Source organism: Maylandia zebra, linkage group LG7, assembly GCF_041146795.1.
Source record: "Maylandia zebra isolate NMK-2024a linkage group LG7, Mzebra_GT3a, whole genome shotgun sequence".
NCBI classification, from domain to species: domain Eukaryota; kingdom Metazoa; phylum Chordata; class Actinopteri; order Cichliformes; family Cichlidae; genus Maylandia; species Maylandia zebra.
The window spans coordinates 50011614-50026863 of NC_135173.1; the positions used below are offsets into that span (position 1 = coordinate 50011614).

General features: G+C 40.7%; 1 protein-coding gene across 2 annotated transcripts; it reads left to right on the top strand.

The window, feature by feature from the left end:
* Positions 1-1013: 1013 nt before the first annotated feature.
* On the top strand, positions 1014-15250 carry dnajc21 (DnaJ heat shock protein family (Hsp40) member C21). Of its 2 annotated transcripts, XM_076886581.1 has the most exons (13): positions 1014-1142; positions 1223-1420; positions 1889-1982; positions 2113-2236; positions 3792-3923; positions 4074-4378; positions 4465-4616; positions 8398-8491; positions 8655-8810; positions 9126-9174; positions 9274-9407; positions 12332-12416; positions 14670-15250. In XM_076886581.1, the coding sequence occupies exons 2-13, from the start codon at positions 1324-1326 to the stop codon at positions 14829-14831; spliced, it is 1584 nt and encodes a 527-aa protein (XP_076742696.1). In that variant the 5' UTR covers positions 1014-1142; positions 1223-1323; the 3' UTR covers positions 14832-15250. The 2 variants fall into 2 exon arrangements, with proteins under 2 accessions (XP_076742696.1, XP_004549698.3); XM_004549641.5 differs by having other exon boundaries at positions 1027-1420.

Genomic DNA, 15250 nt, shown 5'->3' on the forward strand with positions numbered 1-15250 from the left:
TGTGGAGGAACGAGTAGTGAAAGATTGACTGTGACAGTAAAACACATGTATTTCTCTCGTATTAGCTTCCCTTTATTGCCTTTTTGTAAAATCCAGGAGATAATTTAACCCTGGAGAACCCATGGGGTCAAATTTGACCCCATCGTTTCCCTAGTAAACCAATGGGGTCGGATCTGACCCCATTGGTTCCTCAGGGTTAAGAAGTACAAGTGTTAAAAGTACAAAGGTGGGTAGACATCGCCTCTCTTTTCTTTTACTCTCCAGGCATTTGTGTGTCACTGGTACACGCCATTAACACTGCTTTTTGTCTTCCAGATGGCTTCTTTCTACTGAAGGGAAGTTTAAATGTCTTGAACCTGCAATGCAAAGCACTGTGAGATAGCATTTGTTATGATTTGACACTAATAATTGAACTAGAATGTAAATGTAAAGTTAAAGAGTCAAACTTTGAAAATGGAACTTGAAACTACCACAGATTTTAAGTTTGGGGTTTTGTTAAAAGACAGAAAATCAGGGCGCATGCACAGGATATTAAGGAAATTGAAACCAAATGTAAGGATGCACACACAAAAAAGACACTTTGTTTCAAATGAAGTTTTTGATACAGACTGATTAAAAGGAAATTAGTTAACTGATGGATAAATGCATGAGAGGAAGTGTAGTGATACCTTCTGATCTGTAACCACGGAAAGTTAAAGTGATGTGCTTCCAGTTTGTGAAGAGAGAGCAGCAAAACTGGCAACCCCCAAGGGAAAATTGGGGGGGGGGGGGGATTAAAACATATGCTGAAAGGCTAATCTAACCTGCAGCATTTGCTAATGTGATGAACGGAAAGGACTTGATTTGAATGCTTCACGTATTTTTCACCAGAAGTCGGATTTTAATTTTAATTTTATTTATTGTATTTATTTTTAACATTAATTAACAACTTCTGAGTCTGGAAAAAAAAAAATCACAGATCAAGTTTGAACTATAGAGGGCAACAAAGATCAGCCACACCTTTGAATTTACTGGTATTTGAAAGAAGCAAAGAAGAAATCTCGCGAGATTTAGCGGCTTCAGCTCAGACAGTCCCGCACACAGTGGTGTGTATTACGGTGTCAAGACGCGTTTAAAAGTAACTTCAGATATAGAAGGTGTTTGTAAGTGACAGAAACAGTAAACATGTAAGGGCTAACATCACACTACTGTCGCTACCGCTAAATAAGTCTGACTTTTTCAGAGATACAGCGGGTGTGCTAGCCGGTCGCTAGTCGAATGCTACCGTTAACCTCACCTGGGACAACGTGATCATTGATTCTGTTTATTTGATTGCTCTTAAAAATGAAGTGTCACTATGAAGTGTTGGGTGTGAAACGTGACGCGGGAGACGATGATTTGAAGAAAGCTTATCGTAAATTGGCCTTGAAGTGGCATCCTGGTGAGTGGTAGTAACCTGTCAGTATAATAATGGTACTGAGACGTTAGCATCTTCTAAGATATACGTGTATAACATTTAGCATTGTGGGAGTGGATTTAATGTTGAGTTATCGTAGAATCTAATTTTTGAATACTTAAAGGGTTTGCCCTTTTCAGTTTATTTGTAGTCCTGTTTAGTTAGGCTGTTGGGTCAGGGACAGCATTTAAATAGTTATCACAACATTTACAACAGGAAAAGATGTCAGTTCAGAACTGTGACATCGCTGTGAGTGTTTTTCTGACATCACTGCAGGAATTCACTGCTATAGACTGTGTTGTGTTTGTCGGATTTCTCATCTCTTTATTTGTTTCTTGCACCAACATGTAACCATCATGATTTGCTGCTTCATGGGGTTATCAATAAGTCTTTTAGGCAAGGGAGTCCCTCTAATACAAAGTGTTTTGTTTTTTTTCCTTCTGAAACTTTCAGATAAAAACTTGGACAATGCAGAGGAAGCAGCAGAGCAGTTCAAGTTGATTCAGGCAGCTTATGACGTCCTGAGTGACCCACAGGAGAGAGCTTGGTTCGTACAAACACGGCAGTCCGAATAATGCGACCCTCAGATTCCAGAGCCTTGCTCATAGTCTGAGCTGTACTGGTTTGTGCAGACTTGATAAATTGTATTGGTGCTTCTGGCTGTTCCTGTGTTACAGGTATGACAATCACAGGGAGGCTTTGCTGAAAGGAGGGCTCAGTGGGGATTATGAAGACGACAGCATTGACCTGCTGCAGTACTTCACGGTCACATGTTACTCAGGCTACGGAGATGACGAGAAGGTATATGTGGGTTTGATCGCGTGTGCAAAGGGTGGTGTTGCCTCAAGCCATCAGATTATTTAACACAATTTAGTTTTTTTGACCAGAAATATAAAAATGCGTATTGAAAAAAGTAGGAAATTCAATAAGGCAAAAAACACTACCGGCCAACATGATGTAATTTTTTTTCTCTGTGCTGCATCTGTTGGTGGGCGTGAAAAGAAATTGTTTTAAAGCTGTCATTATACTCTACCGCAGACATGGCGTCTACTGGAGTCCATGTGGACCCTAGTGTTTACCGCTCAACAAACATCACGTCACTCTTACCCAAGCAGACCGTTGCAGACTCGTGGATATTGAAAGTATATTCAAGGCTTAAGTTTGTGAGGCTTACCAGGAGCGTAAACCATGTGAGATAAACTCGATAGGATGTGCGATAACCATGGCTGTAATAAAAATGCCCTGGAACTCAAAACAAATCCCACATAAGTTGTTTGGGGCCATTTGGAAGAGAAACTCAACTCTGGAGCTGTGGCACCACTCACACCTGAGATAACAGCTTTTCTTCAAATTCTTTAATTGTCTTCGTTTTTGCAACTTTGTACTTTTGTGTTACTCACAGCAACAACTCCACCTCATTGTTAGTCCATTGAAAAAACTCGGGGCTTTTCCTCAGCATTTTGCTGCGACGTTTCAAAGAGCCGGCAAGTAAATAAACGGTAGACAGGAATGAGGTAGGTTGAATCGTCTTGCGTTTCACGTATATGCAGTACTGGAACGTAAGCGTTTTCGGCCGTTTCAATGTGGACGCACAACTCTGTGAAAACGACCGAAAACGATGTGTGGTCGCGCAGCGTTTTCAGACAAAAACACAGTTTTCAAATTCATCCAGGCTAGCGTGGACGTAGCCAAAGTGTGGAGAGAGTAGTAAAGTGAATTAATAAAAGAAACCAAGGTAAAGCAAGCATTAAAATTTCTACCAAGGCTTTTTATTTATATATTTTTTGTCTCAATTTCCAAAATATATATTTGACAAAGAACCACTGGAGCTGAATGCAGCTGTATGTGCAGTCTTGGAGGTTACGCTGTTGTCTAAAATGAAACTGATGTGTGCTTGGTCCAAATCAAGTTGGGGTTCACTATCAAAGTAGATCCTACTTGAAGACTACAAATTCGTTTTTTGGTCGATCGTGGTATCAGCTGATTGTCGTTTGTTAGAATCAAAGATCACAGCTGTAAATTTTAATGATGGAGATTTATCTGAGATCCTTTATCTTCCCATCTTCAATGTGCTTCAGTGGACCGCTCATTAATGGCTGTTGAAGGTGTCTGATGAGCGAGACTGACCCCTAGTGGAATATTTGTGCTATGACAATGAACTAGAGGGTCAGGGTAGACTCTGAAGTATATTGCTGTACCATCTCAGCCTACACAGCATGCCCCTGCCTTGACCCTGAACCCAGCTACTGCATCAGCATTCGCTGATCGTTCTGGCAGCGCTGCCCTGAGGGACTGTGGGAAAGAAAATTCTTTGTGTCTCTCAGATTTTTTCTTTTACTGTTTCCTTTCTCCCTAGGGCTTTTACACCGTTTACAGGAATCTTTTTGAGTCCATTGTTAAGGAGGAGATGGAACACAGCAAGGTGGAAGATGAGGAAGAGGAAGAGGAGTTTCCTCCCTTCGGGGACTCGCAGAGTGATTACGATACCGTAAGGCTTTAAAACACACGTCAGCAGCTGTTTCAAACAGAAAGCAGTTTTTTTTTTTGTTTTCCTTTAGCTTCTACTTCCCGTGCGTAAAACAAACAAAGATCTGTGTTCTGCTCTTCAAGTCTTGCTTTCTCTGTGTTTGCATCGCAGGTAGTGCATGTGTTTTATGGCTACTGGCAAAGCTTCTGCACTCGCAAAAACTTTGCTTGGAAGGAGGAGTACGATACGAGGCAGGCCTCCAACCGCTGGGAGAAGAGGGCCATGGAGAAGGAGAACAAAAAGACTCGAGAAAAAGCTCGAAAGGAGCGCAACGATCTGGTGCGACAGCTGGTGGCCTTTGTGCGTAAGCGCGACCGCCGCGTGCAGGCCCACAGGAAACTGGTGGAGGAGCAGAATGCCGAGAAGATTAAGAAAGTGGAGGAGCTGAGACGGCAGCAGAAGCTCAAACAGGCCAAGTGAGTAAAAGATGAGTAGCTGGGGACAGATTTGAGTTTTTGTTTTTAAAATTTCTTCCTGACACTGCTCTGTATGTCCATCCAAGACTGGCAGAGGAGTATAAGGAGCAGAGCTGGGCGGCCATGTCTGAACTCGAGAAGGAGCTGCAGCAGATAGAAGCTCAGTACGGAAAAGAGTTTGGAGATGCATCTGAAAGTGAGGAAGAGGAGCTGGAGAAGAACAGCGAAGAAGGCGGAGGTAAGGGTTACCTTCTCTCATGTCACACTTGTGTCCCCATTATATGTCATACGCCGTCGGTAACGTCACCACACAGCAACAAGTATTAATGCTCATCGCTGCAGTATTCTGCTGAACGATAGGTGTCGTTACTCAGACAACACCTTCGTGTCAGCTCTGGTGTGGGAGCAGTTAAGTCTGATCTTTTAGAACTATAGCAACTTCTGTATAATGTGTCAGTCTCTGACCTTCTGCACTGATAAATCATTACAAACCGACACAATCACGCACTCATGCCTGCAACTCAGCGGCAAGGGCGCAACACGCTAGGTTTCAAAAATCGAGAGGTTCACGACCGGCAGAAACTGCGGCTTGCGACAGCAGACATGACGTCAATTTGACATCAACTTTGTCGTGCTGAACGGCAGCTATAAAGGGGCCCTCAGAAGGTCAGCTCCATAGCTACACAACATGCGGTCCCTCAAATATGTAAACAGTGATGACACATTTACTGGTAAACAGTAGACCAATTAAAACCTGGATTTATCCCATCTGTTTATAGGCTTTCTAACTTTCCAACCTTCAACAGCACATCAGAGACGGACACATCCATATACAGATGAACTGGACATGCTACTCCCATAACTGCACTTGACTAGGAGTTCTAAGTGATGTAACACAGCTACCTTAACTATGAAGGTTGAGGCGCAGTCTGCAGGGAAAAAGCTGTGTTGGTCGTGTGGGCGTAAAGTTTTCAGTAAATGCAGTGTTGGATGAACTGATGCTGGATGCAGATACTGAAAAAAAGAAGTTTTTTATTATTGTTCTTGTTGGTTTTTTTTTACATCTGAGACACGAGCATATATCGAGTCCATGTCTGAGAAAACAGTCACGGATTTTGCAACATACTGGAAGCATTTCCTTGTTTGCTTTATGTTTTTTATATTTTAAATGATATATGGCAAGTAGTACAATAATGAATGGTCTTCTCAAAGCTGCTTGTATCAAAAAGTAAATAATTGTAGGAATGTAAACAGTTACTGTAGCCAATGTCATTAAAGTTAGTGCAGTTCAGTGACATGCAATACATCTTTTTTTTTTTTTTTTTATGAGTTAGAGAAATCCAAGGCTGGGCTGTAGATCAGCGCATGGCCTCGAAAGGTCATAGAGCGAATTTTTTATGAGGACCTTTGCATTATCTGACGACATTGTATCGCTTGGAATAATGTTTGTATTACGGCCGACCCTGAAGGCTAATCGTGCATTGAAACAGCGGCGCAGCTGGTGGTGAATTCAGCGGGAGTCGGTGCACCTTCCGCTGCGGCTGCATAAAACGGAAGTAGAGAGTTCACCGAATGCCGGCGAGGCTGATCATCTGTGATCATGAGTGCCGGGGTCACTCAGTCGCAGCGGCCGTAGCCTTAAACTGTGTCTTGTTTGTTTCTGATTTATGATTAATGGCTGTGATGTGTTCATTTTTATTGGTGTGACACTGTCTGCATGCAGCTGTTGCATGTTCAGTTGAGCCCAACCAATTTATTGGCAGGCCGATATTATCAGCTGATATTAGATATTAACCATGTTATGATTGTGTTGATATTGCACAGTTTGTCCACTAGAGGCCACTCTGAAACTTCCCTGTTTTTAGGCACGCAATTGGAATGCCACAAACACAAGAATCAGTTGACCCGAGCCCAGTAGAGCATAAAAGAGTAAATAAATAATTACAGATGTTTGGTGTGGCTGACAGGGAAAAAAAATCGACTGTTATATCAGAATATCAGATTTTTAAATTGCCAATTGTGAGTTTTTCGGTTGTGCTCATTGCTGGCTTTGATCGTTTACTGTCGAGTCCTGAACAGATATTCCAATAGTTGAGCATATGACAAGCATCTGAATATTAGCAGCCTTCAAGATGCCTCCTGCATGGAGAAACTAGTCGCATGCATTGACTTTGGCCCATTCTTCCACACAAACATCTTTAAAATCCTGAAGGCTCCGTGAGCCCCGTCTATAAATTCTGAGCTTTAGCTCTTTCCATAGATTTTTAAATTGGATTCAGGTCAGGTGGTTGGCTGGGCCATTCTAGCCGCTTTATTTTCTTTCTCTGAAACCAGTTGAGTCTCCTTGGCTGTGTGTTTGGGATTATTGTCTCGCTGAAACGTCGACCCTCGTTTCATCTTCATCATCCTGCTAGATGGCAGCAGATTATTATCAAGAATGTCCCGGTACATTTTTTTCATTCATCCGTTCTTCAATTAGATGAAGCGTTCCAGTGCCACATGCTGAAAAACAGCCCCACACTGTGATGTTCCCACCTCCAAACTACACTGTTGGTATGGTGTTTTTGGGGTGATATGCAGGGCCTTTTGACTTCCAAACATGGTGTGTTATGGCATCCAAAGGGTTCAATGTTGGTCTCATCTGACCAGACTGTACTCTCCCAGTATTTGTGGTGCTTGGCTCTTGGACAACTCTTCTAAGCCTGGTCCATCTTGCGGGGAACATCTGTCCATGGTCGGTTCATGATGAAATTGTGTTCTTTCCACCTCTGGATTATAACCCCAACAGTGCCCACTGGAACCTTCAAAACATACTGCTATCAGTATGTTTTGTGAGAGCTCACTGGTTTTACGCATCATGAGATGTTTCTTGTTTCATTACCTTGGTAATGAGACATCTTTTTTATAAGCCATCAGTTGGGACTGAACAGCTGATAATAATTTGCACTAAGTGGCAAGATTGCTTTGTAATTGCTGATAGATTTCAGCTTCTGTTATGACTTTCCACACCTTATTGCTCCTTCCTTTCTTCCCTGTGTCTTTTCTCATTATTACAAAAAACTTGAATCAAACCTCCAATTATTTGCATGTGTGAATTGGATGGGTTGTTACTAACATATGGTGAAAATTTCATGTCAATAGCACCTTTAGAAATGTATTTACTTAGAAAACTGTTGATGCATTGAATACTTTTTGCCACCACAGGCAGCTGATTCAGTGGCCGATTGGCTGTCTGTGAGCAAAGTGGGACAACCACCATCCCATGTAGGATCAAGTTCAGGAGCCTTTGTGTGCTAGATCTCCTCCTTTTATAAAATCTCTGATAATAAGCATATCCAGTCACAACTTTCCTCAGTTTTCTGGCATGAACAGCAGGAACTGAACACTGTCTGAGTCTTGTCCTGTTCTTTGGAATAAGCTGCCTGCAAACCTGAGGTCAATCAAATCTGTGCATACACTCAGAAACAGACGGAACCACTTTTATTATCACAGGCTTGCTGTTAATAACTTACACACATTATGTGTGTGTGTTTTTTGTATTTTACTTTTTGTGTTTTCATCTTAAACTCTTGCAGGTTTGTATGTTTTTAGATTTTTGTCTTAAGCATATTGAGTTTAAATAAATGTGCTAATAAATACAATTGGTGCTGATATTATATCAACATTAATGCTGTGGTTCATATTAAATGGGAAGTCCGAAATCCCAAGTTCCCACTCAAAAATCCCTGACTTTTATAATCCAAGATGAAGAAAGCTGCTGTCAGTGATGACTGAGAGGGTCTACTTTGATAGGAGAATGGTTTAAAAAAAAAAAAAAATCAAACAGAAAAAACTCTGCCTGTTTTTCTGGCTATGACTAGGGCTATAACTGGAACATGGTCAGCTCTGGTTCCTCGACTTTCAGGGTAAAAGGAATGCAGCATTAATCCAACTTTAAGGATTTAAAGCTTGTGTACAGTAAAGCCTCCTGTTTGCTGGCTGTCTCTCTACACTAAATGCATGTAAATGTTCAATCACAGAGGCCGAGCAGCCGGATGGAGACGAGCTGACGATTGACGATTACGATGATCTGTACTGCCCAGCGTGCGACAAATCCTTCAAGTCAGATAAAGCGTGAGTGTGAAACGTTACCTTTTCAGCACTGCACTCAAAAAGGTTGCAACTTTTCTTTGTTTTATATATATCTCAGGTGAGTTTGAACAGCGTCATCACTGTTATCTGTGTGCATCACGCTTTTTATATTTTTTCTCCCCCTTTCTTCACCACCTCTTCACAGCATGAAAAACCACGAGAAGTCTAAAAAGCATCGGGAGATGGTGGCTTTGCTAAGGCAACAGCTGGAGGAGGAAGACGATGCACTTGGTTTGCATCTGGAGGGAAGTGAGAATGAAAATGAGGGGGAAGAGGAGGAAGAGGAAAAGCCAAGGCAAAAGTATATATTTAATTTTGTATTTTTTTATGTCTTTTTTCCTTCTCAAAACTTGATTTTTACTGTTCTGCTACCCTGATTGGCAAGCATAATGTAATCAGAAATCCATTAGGAAATGTAAAAATCAGGCAGTGTGGAGAAAATGCAAAGGAGAGGTAATACAAATATGAATGCACAAATAAGTGAAAACAATCCATTTAGTGGCGCTTGGCTCCCATTTAGTCCATTTAATAGCATACTAATTGTTTAACTTCTTGGTGATGCATCGTATTAAAAAGGTTGAGTTGTTTTTATTGAGCTCTCTTTCTACTCCTGTAGGCTGTCCAAAAAACAGAAGCGGAAAAGAAAACAGCAGAAAGCGGCCCCAGTGCGTACCATCATCACCATCATCGCTTGTGTTGTTCTTGCCTGGTTTTGTGAATTGAATCTTTCTGAAGACTTCTGCCCTCTCTTTCCAATGCCATAGCAAAGTGCTCCAGGGGAGGAAGACGAGGAAGAACCAGCACTGACCACCTGTGAGGAAGATGCCTCCAAGAAGTCAGCAGACGACCCCACGGAGCCTGAGAAGCAGGATGATCTACCTCCCACAGAGGTCAAGAGGTCAGTTCGGTTTCTTATCTGTCTCTAGGTCTGTCTTCTGGTCAAGTGTTGCTTTTGTTTTGTTGTTTTCTCTCTCTCTCTGTCTCTCTCTCTGTCTCTCTCTCTGTCTCTCTCTCTGTCTCTCTCTTTTTTCTGTCTTGCTGAAGTTGAAGCATGCTGAGAACCTGAGCTAAGATGGTATACACTGCATGGCTGTTCATTTTTGTTGTTTGTGTATTTTTTTCACCAAAAGCTTGTATTAACGGGAAATTCGGATTGCTGCGTAAAGTCGGTTCTAGCACATCCCAAAGATTCTCTGTGAGATCTGGACATGTTTCATGTGCCAGATTAATCCTGGCGTTCCCATCTTGTAGTATAGCTGTGCCATCAGGGAAAGGAAAAATGTAATGGTGGGAAAAAATGTGGTCATTCAGTTTATTAAGGTAGTCAGCTGACCTCACTGCTGAAGCTAGACCCGACCAACTGAAGCAAGACGCTAGGCATGATGGGTGCATCACTTCATCCGCCTCTGGGGGTTTATGCTCCAGTGGGAAATCTGCACCCTTAACCTGACGTAGTTAGATGATGTGACCTTGGAACTACACGTTGAGTCAACACAGCCAACAACTACTCATTCCTCCTGTGCATGTCCGGCTACTTGTTTTGTTTTTGTCCCAGAAAAACAACTGACGACAACAAAGAGTGGAAAAAAATTCTCAGAATTTTATTTTTTTTGATCTGCTGGCAAAACCACACGCTAATTAACACATAATGCATAAGAACAAATATAAGCGTGAATGTCAGCAACAGCGTCAGCCCTCTTATGTCAGTTACTTATGTAGCCCCCTTACTCTAATGCACCAATCAATCTGACAAAGGGTAAATCTAGACTTGGACCACATGACTTTTTTCCATTGAGTCCAGTGTTAATCCTCCCTGGCAAACTGAAGCCTTTTGTGTCCTTTAGCCTCACTGATAAATGGTTTTCTTAAGGTTACACAGCTGTTCAGTCCCTGTCCCTTGAGTAAACTTCATATTGTAGGAGTGAAAATGCTCTCACTTTTAGCACTACCCTTCCAGGTTTTGATATCGCACAGGCAGCTCTTAATTCAATTTGAGTTGTTTCAACAATCTTCTGAGTTGTTTTTACTTCTTGGCCGCTCCCTTATTTCCCCAAGCCATCGCCACAGCAACGGCCAGATCATAAAACATGGGGATCTTGAACAACTTGGTCCAGCAAGAATTAAGAAGCTGCTAAAGCTGTTAAATGACCTGCTACCAGCCGAAACATTAATCACTGCAGTAATCACCCAGAGTAAGGCTCTCACTTTTTTGGCCTGGCAGGGTGTAAAATTAATACCCGTTTAACACATATATATATCTACATGCCTGAATATATGAGCTCTCAGTCTTACATGCACAATCTCTTGTTAATGTTTATGTCAAATTTTTGATTAGCTGCAGATTGTTTCTAAATGGCTCGTTAACTCTGCGGTGTTGTTCCTGTTCCCGAGGTTCTTGAGTCAGATTCCTATAGTGCTTTTATACTTACAAGACTGTCCTTAAACTTTATCCTGAGCACTTTATTTGATATGTGTGTGTTTGAGTGAGTGAGATAGGTGGTGTAATAGTTAACGAAGCAAGGAACTCTGAGTTAGTTTGAAAGCTGCCACGAGTACCTGTTAAGTCTATTAAAAGTGAGGGGACAGCATGACCCAAAATATTTATCACGATATACATTTGAAAATTTGCGATAATGATATAACTGACGGTATAATTTACACTAGACAAAATACTTTACAACTCCTCAACTTTATTAGTGCAAAAAAACCCCATCAATGTATTTTCACTTATACAAGCAGCTGTTTTTTATGTGCATTAAAGTTATATAACAAATGTAACAGTGCAAATGCAAATTCCTTGCTGACAGTTTAACCAAAAAGGCATTTCCAGTGGAAATTGGCCGACATATCCTCAGCATAACCATGTATAATATCCACAAAACTTAAAAAGGGGTTATACACACACAATACGGTAATATTATGTTGAAGCACAGTACGTATCACTCCGCGAGGTGCCTGCAGTAATGCTCCGACAATCCATCAAGCGGTGCGGCTTCGTAGCTTAGCAAAGTCGTACTGAAACATTTGACAGATTTTCGAGCGCCGTGTACATAAAATCGTTTCGAGGTCAGTAAACACAACCAGAATTCATACATAAGACACACGGGATTATAAGGGGCACTGTCGATTGTCAGAAAATCAAAGGATTGATTTTAAGTGTGCCGTATTTTCCAAAAAACACGGTAATAACGACGGCCCGCTAGCATGCGCTACCAAAAATAGTGTTTTGTTGTGTATCTGACGGACGAAAGCTAAACCAGTTCCACACTGAAGTTGCAGCATTTTTACAAACCACTTCTGGTTCATCCGTTTCATTCAACGATCCACTTTCGCTGTTCTCATTCTGCGTCGCCGCCGTCATACTTTTTCCGCCATGCGCGTATGTAAACAAAGGCACGATAGGTTTCATTTTCCTATCATTGCCCAACATTACCGGTATTACCGTGAACGGTATGATATAGCCCAGCCCGGACAGCATGTCACCATGGCCCAAAATCTTTCCGAATGATGGACAAAATGAACAGAACAATGAATTGAGTTGTGTTCCTTCAAGAGTACTTTCCTTTACAATAATGTGCATGTTGTAGCAATGTGACAGTTAGTGTTTGTTCTTTCATTCTGGGTTAAAGAAATGGGTGAAAAGAAATGGAGAGAAAAAAATAATATAATAATAATCTCTGTCATTTGTATTGAGGATGTGTGGGGCTCAACTTGGTGCGATAGAGGAGGGAACCAACCAATTCCTAGGTGAAATTGTGCAGCGTAATAACATTTTTTATTATTTTTTTAAATGTATCCTTGATGTGAATGTTACCTCTGCAGCACTGGGAAGACGAAGGGAAAGAAGGGAGGAGGAAAAGACAAACCAAAGAACGTCAAGCAGCACACAGGAGAACAGTTTCCTGAGGTTTGTAAAATCCAGAATTCAGATGATTATTTAAAAATATTTCTTGTACTGTGTAAAAGTCTTGAGCCGCCCCACATTTCTTTATACTTTGCTTTCAAGGAGACAGATTTTCTGAAGGTCTTTCAGAGTTTTTCTTTAGACATTTTTTCACTCATTTTCAGTCCAGTCCTTGAACCTGAACCTTCAGACATTTTTTTTGTTTGTTAATGTTCTAGAAAAATATGAACCATTCCAACAAAAAAAGAAAGTATGCACCTAACTCACGCTAGGGCTGAACGATTATGGAAAATAATCTAATTGCGATTTTTTTGCCCCAATATTGCGATTGCGATGCGATATGCGATTATTTTTTAAGGTCTTTGTCTTCTGTATTATTAAACAAAGACAAGCAATACATCATATAGTATGGCCAATACTATATTACATTAATTTTAAACTGTTCTTTCCTGGAAGACAGACCTCTGTTATGATGACATGAGGTGATGCATGAATTGATGACTGACATTTTTATTTAACTTCTTCAATCACAACAGTATATTTGAACATACACAATAGTTTATTTTTAGCTTACAAACATCTGAGCATAAAGTGCTGACAAGGAACCCTGGTGTAAACATTAAAATGAAAGTCAGTACAATGTGCAGATTGCAGAAATATACATAAAAAAAAATCAGTGGCTTTACCACACTCAGTTTTTCGACATCTGTGAACTACTAGACAGTCATTCAATTAAAAAATAATATTAAATAAATAAAACTAATAAATAAAAAATACACACATCTTACTGATCTCTGCAGTCAGTAACATTACACATAAAGTGCAAACATAATAGCAATTGTATAAACACACACACAAACACGCCTTTAAAGTTTAAAGGCGTGAAATTGGACGGTCTAGCCTTCTGATTAGCGTCACCGCTGTCTCGGTGGAGTTTAATAAACTCGGCCGTCTGCTTCTTGCTATCTAAAATATAACCAGACACTGGTGTAAATTCTCGACTGTCTCATACTTCTGTTTAATAAGTTTTCTGTTTGACGTTTAGTCAGCTGTGTGAAAACCAAGGAGGAACCCACCCGGGGGATTAATAAAGTTTTATTTTATCTAATCTAATAACTTTAATCTCAGCCAAACCGATTTACTCACGAACAAACAAAACACTGAAAAAAGCCCAACAATAACATTTTTAGGTTGTCTAAGTGACTTATATATTACGTTTAACCCGAGCAGCGAAACTCCGCGGTGATCTGAAAATGATGTGCCGGGAGTTGTGCCGTTCTCGGCCGCATCAGTAATCCTCGAGCTCCCGGCTAGCTGTCGAGCTGGTGGGTAGCAGACGCCTCTGAAAACGTCGAAGCACTTTTGCAAATATGGGATATCTTGATAAACCGAGCAGATATTTGATGTTTACACAACTACTTTCTCGCCTGAAAATATGTTAAAAGTTTATTTTGTGACCCAGAAAGATTAGTATGAGTAATTTTAAAACTTAGTAGCGGCCGCCATTGCTGGAAACTGGAGTTTGGCTGGGCCGCGCTATGAATTCTGGGATATGGTAGTAATTTGGACAGCCTTATAATCGCAGTATAATCGCAGCCTTTGCGGTTAGAAAATTGCACTTGATCATGTCGCGATATTATCGCAAATGCGATATATCGTTCAGCCCTAACTCACGCAATAAAGCAGTGTTGGATTGACACTGCAGAGATAAATTGGCAAAGAATCTATTTTAAACGGCGTCCTTAGGCACTTTTGCAACAGTGTCTAAAGATGTTGCAATCTACAAAAAACAGATGACAGCTTGACAGGCAAAAAGACCCCTGGATTTTTGGAAACAAAGTGATTCCCCAAAGAGCTGGAAATATCTCATATCTCAGCATGGATTGGACTATGTTCTTAAAAGCTTTTTAGGAAACAGGGCTAGTGGAAGATCAAAGTAGTAGCACCGTATCGCCTATCTTAAAAATTCAGCAAAGAGATGATCTGATGCATCTGAACCTTGAGTTGATTCAGCTACTCTTCACTGAAGACTTTTTTTACTTATATGCTTTATTTCCTTGTATGTTTGCATTATTTCCTAATTTAAAGAAATAAAATGTGGCTCAAGACTTTTGTACAATATTGTTAATTAAATCCTAATTATTATGTGAGAACTGTGGCGAGACATGCTTCACCCTGTCTCATTAGTTCAAATGCAGCACTTGTTGTTAGAAAACAATCGTCACTTTCATCACTTATCTCCATTTCCACCTCCAGAAGGAAGTGAACCTCCGTTGTGTCACTTGCAATAACGAGTTCTCCACAAGAAACAAGCTGTTTGACCATCTGAAGTCCAGCGGCCACGCTACAGCCCTCTCCGGAAATACTCCTCAGAGCTCCATGAGCAAGAGCAAGAAAGACAAGAAGAAAAACAGATAACACATCCTGACCTGGACTTTTGAACTTGAAAGAGCTTCACTCAGCAGGGACACTTAAAGGCTTAAAAAACAAAACAAACAAACCTCTAAAGGGGTCTAAAGTGGACAGCACTGGCTGACTCGTAGCTTTGTTTTTTGTTTTTTTAATTACACTATAATGTTCAGTAATACAGTTGTGTCAAAAAGTGAATCGTCCAGAATGGAATGAATAAAACTTTCCGAGCAGCCTTTCATAACTTATGACAGTCTTCATACTGAAACCAGTTGAGAGAAAGAGTTTTTGATGTGTATGTGATACTTCTATCTCCCATATTAAATCTGTACATCTCCAGGAAACCTCTGTCCTTGTTTGTCTATAGTGGTATTACTAATAAAGATGATGCTTCAGATTGGTATACCACCCTGAAATCATTACCTCGA